The sequence below is a fragment of the Idiotropiscis lumnitzeri genome, chromosome 1 (genome assembly GCF_059441095.1).
Source record: "Idiotropiscis lumnitzeri isolate Australia: NSW breed Sydney's pygmy pipehorse chromosome 1, RoL_Ilum_1.0, whole genome shotgun sequence".
Taxonomy (NCBI): Eukaryota; Metazoa; Chordata; class Actinopteri; order Syngnathiformes; family Syngnathidae; genus Idiotropiscis; species Idiotropiscis lumnitzeri.
In genome coordinates, this window is record NC_142391.1 from 21,588,215 (window position 1) to 21,600,258 (window position 12,044).

Here is a 12,044-nt window from a genome sequence, read left to right on the forward strand (position 1 = left end):
CACATGAAGTACTTCACTCAACTCAAATTTATTACGACCATGAGTAATGTTGCCTGTTGTCAGTTATTCGAACAAAAACAAAGAACAAATTGTTCCTATCATGATTATTCATGTTATTACTTTGCTCAGCTCAAACATTTCTCGGGTGGCATATGTTTGATTATTTCTGCAAGAAAAAGCTTAAAAACGTATCCCACCCCCCAAAATTTGTTCCAATGACAAACAGCATTGCCTGTTTTCAAGAGATTCAAACTGGGTCCTTGGAGAAAGTTCTTCCCTGTACCCCAAAAACCTTGAAGACCCCCCACCCTACCCTAGCGACCAACTTGGTTCGCTCCACAGAGCACCTTGGGAGGAGGATTTAAGGGTCGGGTGGGTGTTCTTAATTTAGCCCCGTTGGCAGGAAAACGGCGACACGGTGGCCAGGGAGGCATCGAAGGCATGCTGCCCAGAGATTTTGCCGCTTCTCTGGCATAGACTCTCACAAACCGGAGGACGGTGCGCCTGGTACAGGACCACACGCCACATCGAGGTAGTCCAGAGTAGCTGGATAGCAGGATTAGTCGTGGCGGTGGTCTTGGTTGGATTTTGTCAAGTCAGTATGGGCTGGACAGCTGCTTTGTAACCCAACACGTACGTGGACTTTTGGAGTCGCTCCGGTTACTCAGAGGCAAGAAAACGCTCGTAAGTCTGTCTTAGCTTCACCGATTAGCCTGCATTTCCATGAAAAAGGTCTTGGATTAACCAGATGGGTTCCATGGTGGCTATGTGTGTCCTTGTCTCTTCCTTAAAAAAAAAAAAAAAAAATGAATGTATTAGGCGAGATTTTTTGTTGTTGTTTTGACTTGCGTGCAAACATTTGAGGCACAAGCGTTCTAAGGATGTCATTGAACTCAACTCACTTCAGAACAAGCACGTTTAAAAAGACCTCATAACTGCTAACTAACAATGAAAAACGCCACAAACGGGCCTATGTGGCGGTGTCATAACATCGTCGGTCTGCGTCAACACATGCAGACCGACAATAAAAGAATACTCCCACGCACATATTTATCCTCAGCAAAAAAATTAATAGAATTACTGCAGCTTTACTAAGTCGTAGTAGTTGTGAAACTCTTCTTGTTTGTGTGTTTATGTCTGTATTATGTCTGCCCCCAGGTGGCCGAGTCGCACACAACTTATGGTGCGCAAATGGGTTTATTTGAATTATATGATCACGATATGTTTTTATAAAGTACAATATTATAGAGTGCTATTTTACGTGGTAAAAAAATATATAGTCAAAGCGTATTAATGGCCTTTCCCTTTATTTCAATGGGGAAAGATTAGGGCTGTAATGATTTCTAAACAATATTATCACAATATGTATCTCAAGATACGATATAACGATATTGTGGGGAGGTGGCGATATAATTTATTTAGGATGCTGTTTGAAAACTTGGGATATTTGAAAAAAAAAGGGGGGAAAAAAGAAAAGCTTATAATATTGATTAAAAAAATAGCACAATATTGTGTTTTTGGACAAAATGGCAGCAGCAACAAATAATTAGTCTTGGCCAAACCTTTCTTTGTCATGTGTTCCGATTGTGTCAGCGGAGCAAAGTATCATGGTCTATGTAGTCCATAATTCTGTGTTCGACTGAACCGCGTCAAATATAAATGTTTTTGACACAGATATGCTGCTTTTGATAATGTGACATGATCACGACGAGGTTGTGGCAATTTTAATATCGCAATATCACAATATTGCCGTTACCATTACAGCTCTCGGAAAGATGATTGTGGTTTACGAGCACGGTCGCTGAACCAATTCAGCTTGTACCGCAAGGCACTTTAGTATTGGAAATCTTTCTGCAAAAACCTTCGGATTCAGATATTGCGAGCGCCAATTTCCACTTCTTGCATGTCATCTTGTCAGCTTTGTCCCTGGCGTGTTGTTCGTGTCTGTGCTTTGTTAGTCCACCAACGCAACCTTGACACAAGAGCGGCCCTCAAATCCTTTCAACTGCCTCCCGGGTTTTTTCTTGGGCCAACATATATTCATCATAATGGTATTTCCAAGGTTAAAAAAAGACTTTCTTCTCATCCGTTTGCTAATCCCCGTTCTCAGCACACCCACGCAGTTTGCTCATAACTCAACGACTCCCCCGCAAGGACGTTTACGAAATGTGCAGTCGTTTGAGCACGTTTGCATTGATTTGCGTCCTTCCTCCACCCAGCCGCCGCAAAGTTTGCCGAGCTGCTGGGCTCCGTGCGCAGGGGCTCAGGGCCCACGTCAGACGGAGAAGGCCCACACGCATCGCCGCCCCCCCAGCCCAAGTCCCGGCCCGCTCACGGCCCCGCCCCCGCCTCGGCCCCCACCCCCGTGCACACCCCCATCGTCCCCATGCAGAGTAAGTGGGCGAGAGCACAGTCAGTACATTTACACGGAGAAAGGGGACTGAAAGAGATTTTTTTTTCTTCTTCAATCGTAAAATGATGTTTTCAAACATACAACTAAACAAAAGTTTAATTTTCGCTTTTTTTATTGCCGTTTTGAAGTTAAAAGTAACTGTAATGATGCTGTTTGGTGAATTATATTACATATTTTTTGGGGGTAAAATTATTCTTAAACTATTTTACTGACAATTTTTATTAACATTACATTGAGCTTGTAAATTGAATTTTTCCTGTAATGTAATAACTTCCTAAAATCCTTTTTATTGTAACATTCTTCTAATTGAATAAAAAAAAATATTTTTTTCAACTATCAAAGTAATACTACAAACTCATTGTTGTAAAAATCCAGATGTAATTTTTATGACGTTCATATTATTTCAAATGCAAGTTTTTTTATTGTAACAATAGAACCTTTTTTTCTCACGGGATTCTGACAATTTCATCAAATTGAAAATATTTTCTCACAATATTACAATTTTAGTCATAAATGATGACTTTTTAATTGTACAATTAAACCACCATTTTATTGTGCATTTCAAATCTTGTAAAACCGTAGCAAATTCATTCCAATATTACAAGTATATTCTAGTAAAATCTCATTTTCACTCAAATTTTAGAACTTGCTTTTTTCTATGTAACTTCTAATAATTAATCCTGTCAAACTATTTTATTGTAAACTTAAGATTCACTTTTTATAATCGCATTCATCTCATAAAATTCTGATTTTTCTTTTTTGTCTCGTGATGATCCAACATGAGTAAAATGTATACTTTTTTCTTGTAACTTTACAGCATCAATATTGTTAAATTACAATTTTGAAATATGATCGCATTGCCGTTTCAGTTACAATGCATGTAAATATACTGACTGTGTATAAGTCTACACACCCCTTTTCAAATGCCACTTGCAACTATTTCCACTATGAATGTACAACTCAATTGGGAAACAAAAGTTAAACAAGTGAGCTCATGTAGTTGCAAAAATGCACACACCCTCTTGGAACTGACTTAGGGTTACCCTAACCTGCCACAATTTATAGTAACCCTAAATCAAGTTCAGCTGTTCTAGTAGGTTTTTCCTGACATTCTGACAATAGTTTTTTTTTTTAATTGACTTGTACAGGTGGTGGAATAAAGTTTTGAAATCATTTGTTGGGTCTTCATCACAACTACCTGCATTTATAACAGGGGTGTGTCAACTTTTTATAGTCCAATTGTATATGTCCCTCCTCATGGCATCTTGCCCAGTGTCCCGGCTAACAGACCTGGTGAGCAGCGTGCGTAGGGCGCAGCCACCCCCAGCGCCCACGCCCGCTCCTGCTCCCGAACCCGATGCCGCTCCGGCTCCGGTTCCGGCTGCCAGGCCTGCGCAAGCCACCTCCCCGCCTCCCCCTCCCCCCTCTTCAAGCCCCTCCTCCTCTTCCTCCTCCTCCCAGAGTAAGTACGTAGTTCGGTTTTGGCGTGCAGGCATGTCAGGAGTTGCGCTTGGCCGGCAAGGCATTGTGGGTAGCGTTGCGTTGAATTCGTCTGTGGTTGATGCATTGCTTGGTTATTTGGTGATTGAGCATTTTGAGTAGATGCTGACTTGAGGAAATAACTGTGTGTGTGTGTGTGGGGGGGGGGGGGTGTGTGTGTGTGTGTGTGTGAGGGTGTGTTGTCGTGACAATGAGCATATGGCCTGTTTTGGGCTTGACACCTCGCCATCATTGCATCCTCTTCCTGCTTACTCATTGAACTGAAAGAACTGACAGTTTGAAAGCGAAATGCAATTAATAAAAGCACAGCCTGACCACTTTAATATGGCGGTATTAGCGTTTGTTTGTTTTATGTTTTGGGAGTCAGATTGATTTCGTTCTGCGTCATGTTATCATTTTAACCCCCCCAAAAAAAACCACAGGAAGGAAAATCCTGGCATTGTTTTTATTCATTTATTTTTTTCTCACCGTGTTGCGTTCACTTTGCAGCCCGCAAGCAGGAAATCATCAAGATCACCGAGCAGCTCATCGAGGCAATCAACAACGGAGATTTTGAGGCTTACGCGTGAGTCAGTCTGCTCGTGACATTGAACAGTTGCACATTTCCTGATGACATGTGATTTTTTTTTTTCTTTTTGTCTTTCTCTGGGCAGAAAAATCTGCGACCCGGGATTGACTTCCTTTGAACCCGAGGCACTGGGCAACCTGGTGGAAGGGATGGACTTCCACAGATTCTATTTTGACAATCGTAAGTCTCTTTTGTCAATGTCATTTCTTTAATGAAGTAAGTAATATGTACGACAACATACAGACAACCTTTTCAATCGTTCTTTAGTTAATTGCTTAGTTAGGCAGTTAGTCGGTAATAGGTTAATTTGCTAGTTAGATAGGCCTATCAGATTAGTTCACGTTATACAGTCACCCGGTTTGTTAGTTAGTCCATTTGCCAGTTTTTTAGGTTGCTAGTAACTGTTTGTTAGCCTGTTAGTCAAACAGTTTGCTTGTTTATTTATTAGATAGTAAGTCTTAGTCCCTTTGTTGGTTAGCTAGTTGGTTCATAATCACGTTAGCTGGATGGATAGACAGACAGCCCGGTTGCTTGTTCGCTCATTCGTTATTCTGTTAGAGAGGCACTATGTTGGTGCGTTGGTTAGTTTGATAGACAGTTTGACAGACCGTGAGTATTTGTTGATATTTTTAAACTGTCAATCTGTTAGTTGGACAGTCAATTGGATGGTTAGCTAATTAGTTAGATAGACAGTCAGACAGTTAGTTGGGAGGTCAGTTTATTTGATGATTCATTTGTTAGGTCGTCATTCTGTTTGTGAGTCAGTCTGACCATGCGTTAGAAGGATGTTTGTTGGATCATTCTTTAGTCGGTCTGTTAGTTAGCAAGTAAGCTTCTTAGACAGTCATTTAGTAACTATTAATGTTGTTCTGTTTGTTATAATTGCGCTCTCCGTCATTCCAGTGCTGTCAAAAAATAAGAAGCCGATCCATACCACCATCCTGAATCCTCACGTGCACCTGATCGGCGAAGACGCCGCCTGCATCGCGTACATTCGCCTCACGCAGTTTGTGGACGGACAAGGTCAGCCGCAATCCAGCCAGTCTGAGGAGACCCGAGTGTGGCACCGCAGGGATGCCAAGTGGCAGAACATTCACTTCCACTGCTCTGGAGCTCCTGCCGCACCGTTGCAGTAGTTGGGTAACCGTCATGTCCTCGTCACCACAACTAAACAATGTCACTCGGTAGAGCGCAGCGCTCCACCAAGGCCCAAAATATCCGAAATGTGTCAGACAAAATTACTATTAGTTATATTATTATTGTCAGTTAGCACGTCAGTCCGTCCAGCCTCTTAACTAGCCGGCTAGCCGTATTCACACAGTGAGAAATGTTGTTTTGTTTTCAAGTAACTGGTTAGTTGCTTAGCCAGTTAGTAGGATTACTCAAAATTACATTCATGGCCCACAGAAGAATTCTTAGTTTTTTTGCTCACTTTTTGGTCTCTGAGTCACGATAGCGTGATTTGAAAGAAATGGTCCAGCCCAGAATCAAAATGTCATCCTCTCTGAAGCAGCAATTCGCTTCCAAGCCGCAAACAAACAATATAATAAACAAACTGACTCATGACTTTTGGGCCTTGGTGGAGATAGTGTGCTTTAGCGTGTTAGCTTAACAATGCTAATGTTTTTCTCAATTATATGATTCTGTTTTGTATGTCAGGTGTGCGGGAGGAAGCGTCTCCATTTTTTTTTTTTTGTCAGGCGGGCAGAAGAGGATGATGAGGAGAGACTAGAGCGTCATGAATCAGGACGAACAGGAAATTCTCAGCACACACACACACACACACACGTTTGTGAAGCCTCACTTGTGTCACTGCACTGGAAACACCATGTAAAGTTTCGAGTCCTTATTCTAATAATGAATTCGAATAATTATTATTACACATTTGTATACAGTATGCCATTTGTACCATGAAAATGATTATTGCCAGTGGTTTCTAGTTTAAGGACTTGTTTTGTTTTTATTAAGGACGCATGCACCCTTGTGGCTATTAAGTGGAACATTATATGTCAATATTTTTTTTTTTGTAATTTACTTATTATACTATATGTTGGCAATGATGCTCACACCTCAACCCATGGTGTTTTTGTGTGCTTTATATATGAATGTTTTTCTTTTTTATTTTAATTCAAGAAAATGTGAGGGTTAGGGGGTCATGTTAGGCCAGTGATGTGCCAAAAAAAAAGCTGACAAAAAAAATGTATTCTTCATTAGAGCGTAATTAATATATTTGAACAAATAATCCAAAATGTATTTGTGTTTTTGTTGTCATTGACCCTTAAGTGAAAAGTATTCAGTTAGTTTATCGAAAAGGCGGCCGCTTTTGTTTGTCATTTTTCTCTCCTCAGGTTTTATTCATTTTTGAGTATTTATAATTTGACTAAGTGTCATTAAAAGGGAAATTGCGCCATTTTTAAAGGGAGTACATTATCCTGTCGTTACCGCTTTAGTATAGCAAATGTTAGCCACTATTTTTTGGGGGTCGACTTTTCTTTCTCAACTTATTTAGACTGTTTAGGGAGTATTTCCATCATGCCAAAAACCCAATGAATTTTTAACCATGTTAAAAAAAAAACAAGGCCATCAAATTGCGTCGCCACCCCTGACCCCCACAAAAAAAAAAAAAAAAAAAAAAAAGAAACTATCAGCATGTACTGTCCAAGCGTGTTGCTCTTTCTTAGTGTGTTTACAGTATAAGACTCACATTGGCTGTGCTGGGAGTCATTCCCTCATTCCCTACGAAGATTTTTATAGGAACTATCTAGGTCACAAAACATCCGCTAAACATATGTATCGAAATCCTCATTCGCAAAACGTATATACTGAAATCCCCATGTAGTAATTAGGGAGTAGGCAATGACGGAATTATTCCGAACGCAATCATTCTCTCATCCTCTACTCCTTAAAAAATTTTTTAACTTGACCACGTTTTGACCTGACAGTGATACTCTCGATACCGACTTTCTGGCTAATATGTATCTATTTTCTCTGCGTTTTAAGCGCTTATTATATATATATATATATATATAGCTATTTTTGTCCCAGATGATCTAACGCAGATGAATATATAAAGTGATAATTTTGTACAAAGAGATTCAAGCACAAAACTACATGCAGCTTCCCATCCTTACCACTTGATGGTTTGCTTGCCATCCATTTTTTCCCCGTGTTTTCTACCTTGCAGCTTGTCTTATTCTCACACCCATCTGAATTCTGTGAGATACGATGGCGCTTTTGTGCACTTTTGTTGTATTCTGCCGTGTTACTTTTCTGCTCTTGCTCGGACAACTTGTGCTAAAAGGTGTTCTCAATAAAATGGCAACGTTGATATAGAAAGTGGAGATCACTCTCTTTTGTCAATGGTTGGCTTCATTTAGTATCAGGTGTCTGTTATCACAAAGCAGAGCCATTACTTCTGTATGAAAGCATTTTTAGATTAATTTATTATTAAATATTTTCAATCAAAATTAATAATCATATTTAATACAAACATATTTGTAAAAAAAGTGCTAGATTGTAATACATGCATGATGCACATTTATTAAATGTTTTTTTACATTGCTATATTTTCATTTCATTTTATTTGTACAGTACTTTATTTTTTCACATTTCGTATTTTTGTTATAAACTGTATTTTTGTAATTATTATAATGTAATATATTCACACATCACATTATAGAATACCTAAAATTTAAATACATGATTCTCTCTCTCTCCCTCTCCTTCTTCCTCTTTCTCTCCACATGCATACATGTGTGTGTACATGTACAATATGTGCCATTTTTAACTACGTATAGCAGGAACTAAAATTAATTGTATAGAATTGTGTTAAGTTGTAATCTAATTATAGTACAATAGACTTTAAACTTTAACACACACACACACACATATATATATATATATATATATATATATATATATATACATATATATATATATATGAAAATTGGGTAACCGCCTCTCATTTAAATAGGAATAATAAACAAAAATAAATTCAAAACAATACAAAATCAAATAAATATTTTTAGTAATAAAAAGGCCTACTTAAAGGTTTATCTACTCAAGCAGATGACGATTAAGTTAAAATGATTATCTGTTATTTGTCAACAAAATGTATCCTACATCTCAAATGAGACTTGTTGAATTTCTCAAACGAATAATTGATAACATTTAAGAAAATCATGCCAAAAACGTAAGAAAAGAGAAAGTTCACGCCAGTTTGACGAGTCTCTCGCTGGCTTCCCACAGCTTCTTGGCCACGCCGGCATCACGGGCGAACGGCCGCAGAGTGGCGGCCCGGCAGTCCACAAAGTAGCCGCCGCCCTGATTGGCCGCCTCGTCCGACACTGCGCAGTAGACCACGGTCTGAGCACCCGCCTCGCAGGACACGAAGAACATCCACATGAGGACCCGCATCACAGCTCGGAACAAAAACGAATAGTGGCACGTCCACTCGCTTTGCACGAAGCCTGGGCAGAGAAGAATAGGCTTGATTAGTCGACTCGTTTGCTTGTGGATTAGTTGTTAGCACAGTTGCGGAATTTCAATCATTTGATCACATATAGTGCAGCTACAATGTTGTTCTATGAAGACTGACAAAAAAACCTCAAATTTGTTGATGAAATATAAATGCTTTAAAAAAAACAACAAAGTAACAAACTGCATCTTACGTTACATATGGCGAAAATATCCTTCATTCTTGTCAATTCATATAATGTCAGCTATCAGCGTTTATTTAAAATGTTGGTATTGCTATACACCAGTACAGAATAAGGAAGGTCAAATGGTTCAGAATTGTACTTTACTTGATGAGACAATATTTAGTGACTTTTTTTATCCTGCATTCAACACCTGCCCCATATATTTATATTTAAAAAAACTAGTCCTAAAACTAATAAAAACTCAACTAAAACCAAACATTTTCAAACCAACAAAAACTAATAAAAATGAACAAACATGCCTCTAAGAAAAACTATGACTAAAAAAATGAAATAAAATCTATCACGAAAAATCCCAAACAATCATAACCTTGCACAGGCATCACCCACAAGGATTGATATCTTGTGCAGTATCAAAGGCACCGTGAGTCTCACCGGGGTGCACAGCGTAGGAGGTGACGCCCTTCCCTTGCATGAGGCGTCCCAGCTCCTGGCTGAAGTAAATGTTGCCCAGCTTGCTGCGGCAGTAAGTGAAGAAGGGCAGCAGGTTGTAGTTGAGGTCCTGGAAGTCCAGCTTCTGGTACTTGTAGCTGGAGCAGGTGAGTGTGACCACGCGGCTGGGGGCGCACTCCTTCAGGCGGCCCAGCAGCAGGTTGGTGAGCAGGAAGTGGCCCAGGTGGTTGACGCCCAGGCACATGCTGAAGCCGTCGTCCGTCCAGTCCAGGACGCCTGGCATGGCTGAAGGAGGAAGGCGGGTCGCTCAGTTACGAGGACACAAACGTTTGGACAGACAAAAACAACAACAATGAGGCGTGACCACCATTTTAGCTAGAGGACTTCTATTTTTCGGCGATCCGACAGTATTTGGACAGTTTACAATCATTGTCGAAAGTCAGGCGCCTTCACATCCTGCTTTTTTGAGGGTCTTTCTGCCTTTCATATTTGACTTCAGTCAGTGGAAATCATGCTCTCTTGGCCACTAACTTCCTTTGCTGTCTAAAAGTCTTGAGTTGCCATGTTGTTGTTTGTTTGGGGTTCTTACAGCCTTCAATTTTGTCCTCTGCAGGTTAAAAGCATATTCCATTGTGTTAGGCAATGAAAAATATTCAACTTCCTGGCATTCTAAATGTTTGATTTGGCCTTTTTGGGTGGTTTGTAGGTATTGCCTTCATTTGTGTCTGTACTAAGTGAAATGTGTGCTTTATAGGGCGATCAAGACTTTCATTGCCTTCAAAAAGTGTTCAGTTGCCTTTTTGCTTGCTGCCTTCAAGTTTGTCTTTAAGAAGTGAAATGTGTGCTCTGCTGGATGGCAATCAGGAAAAATATTTAATTTGCCTTCAAAAATTGTTGGCCGATTTGTGTCTTTATCAACTTGAAAAGATTGAATAGTCACTTTTCGATTTTGCCTTCAGAGGGTCTTGAGACACTTTGTCAGTATTTTAGTGCTCACCTGCGTTATTAATCAAAATGTCAAGCCTCTTCTCCTGCTGCAGGAAGCTCTTGCAGAAGTCGCGCACCGAGCGCAAGCTGGCCAGGTCAAGCTCCATGCGGACCACCGCCAGGCTGCGACTGCGGAATTTGATCTCATGCACCGCTTTCTCTGCCCTGGCCGCGTCCCGACAGGCGACAACCACGCGGGCGCCTCTCATGGCCAATGCTACCGCCGTTTCCTTGCCGATGCCGGAACTCGCCCCTGCCATTGACACAAATGAAGCGGGACGTTCAATTCAACGTGTTTCACGTGAGTAAAATTGTACCCACAATAAATGTTTGATTCTAAAAGGTTTAATACAATTGAACCGTACTATTTTGTAGTTAAATACAACAGATTTGCAGATGTGTAGAATCTTTGCTTGTGTGAAGCACACTAAGTTACATTGGGTATGAAATATGATCGACAAATAAAACTGCCTTGCCTAGATATAACGAAAAAAACAAAACAAATTCAAGTAGTAGATGCCGCTCCCCCTATTTCTGCTCTTAACGTTGCCTTTATTAATAATTTTAACTAGGTATGTCCAAATATTTGTTTTAATGTGTAATATTTTGAAACATTCCAGTGAAACAAAAATAAAAAAGTGACATGTTTTAATTTCAAGTTAACAAAATCTGGTAAAGCATTTTCTCATTTTTATCAATGAAAATAATCTAATGTACATATATTCAAACAACTTGCAAAACCCACGATTAAAACAGATATGTGCGTTGAGATTAAAAACTAAACTAGTAGGTTCACAAAGCCGGAAGTGGTCTAATTTACCGGTAATAAGAACCGTTTTTCCGTCCAGTCGTTTGACGTCTGTGCAATAGCGTCTCCTTTTCATCCATTTCAAGAGAAAAAAGACAGCCAAAGACGCGACTACCGTGGAAAGAAGGTACATTTGGACACAAAAGACATGAAATCAAACAAGCTAATTATGTGGGCTGGTCTGTTAGCTTGCTAGCACACGAGACACAAAAATGTCTTTCTTCGTCCGCCGTTGTGTTGCCATTCAGCTGTAAAATTTCCGCCGGCTGTAATATCGTACGAATTCAACTACTCAAAATATTAGTAATTATTATTTTTTAATTCATTCTCGTCAGACGATGACTGATGGGGGCGTAGCTCCGAGTGAGCAAATAGCACAGCGCATGCGTCGCTGCTGTGACACAATGCATCATGGGAGATAGTGCGGGGCCCAATCATGACTCGGCTTTTATTTAATAAATTTGTTATGGCGTCACGTTTACGGTACAAATGGAAGCCAACGTTTCTGTTACTTAAATCTTCACTTTCCCTTTGAAATATAAATGCCAAAAGTCTCGATATTTAATGAAAATGTTTTTGTCGGTTAGAAAATGGAACCAAACAACACCTGAACGACAAATGAGCCAAACCATGACGCAGCATTTCTCATGGCCAGGA

General features: G+C 39.9%; 2 protein-coding genes across 18 annotated transcripts in view; one reads left to right on the plus strand and one right to left on the minus strand.

Moving 5' to 3' along the window:
• camk2b1 (calcium/calmodulin-dependent protein kinase (CaM kinase) II beta 1) overlaps nucleotides 1-6,644 on the plus strand; it is a 37,521-nt gene extending 30,877 nt beyond the window's left edge. For 16 of the 17 annotated variants that reach the window (XM_088288484.1, XM_088288510.1, XM_088288517.1 and 13 more), the window contains 4 exons: nucleotides 4,403-4,478; nucleotides 4,567-4,661; nucleotides 5,385-5,621; nucleotides 6,141-6,644. In XM_088288484.1, the coding sequence (XP_088144610.1) occupies nucleotides 4,403-4,478; nucleotides 4,567-4,661; nucleotides 5,385-5,617 (404 nt within the window). In that variant the 3' untranslated portion in view covers nucleotides 5,618-5,621; nucleotides 6,141-6,644. Of the gene's footprint in view, nucleotides 1-2,219; nucleotides 2,394-3,686; nucleotides 3,876-4,402; nucleotides 4,479-4,566; nucleotides 4,662-5,384; nucleotides 5,622-6,140 lie in introns of all 17 variants that reach the window. The other variant, XM_088288619.1, reaches the window with a different exon arrangement.
• Nucleotides 6,645-7,973: 1,329 nt separating this feature from the next.
• LOC148343685 (retinol dehydrogenase 14) lies at nucleotides 7,974-11,808 on the minus strand. Its single transcript, XM_088289317.1, has 4 exons — nucleotides 11,400-11,808; nucleotides 10,590-10,832; nucleotides 9,575-9,877; nucleotides 7,974-8,950 (listed from the first exon to the last, which is right to left on the minus strand). The coding sequence occupies exons 1-4, from the start codon at nucleotides 11,518-11,520 to the stop codon at nucleotides 8,691-8,693; spliced, it is 927 nt and encodes a 308-aa protein (XP_088145443.1). The 5' UTR covers nucleotides 11,521-11,808; the 3' UTR covers nucleotides 7,974-8,690.
• Between the last annotated feature and the right edge of the window lie 236 nt (nucleotides 11,809-12,044).

Excerpts from the sequence above, each read along its gene's own strand:
- LOC148343685 (XM_088289317.1), bottom strand. The coding sequence starts at position 11,520 with ATGTACCTTCTTTCCACGGTAGTCGCGTCTTTGGCTGTCTTTTTTCTC. Across the intron at positions 10,833-11,399 it reads AAAAACGGTTCTTATTACCG|GGGCGAGTTCCGGCATCGGC; the intron begins GTAAATTAGACC and ends TGTCAATGGCAG. Across the intron at positions 8,951-9,574 it reads CTCCTACGCTGTGCACCCCG|GCTTCGTGCAAAGCGAGTGG; the intron begins GTGAGACTCACG and ends TTCTCTGCCCAG.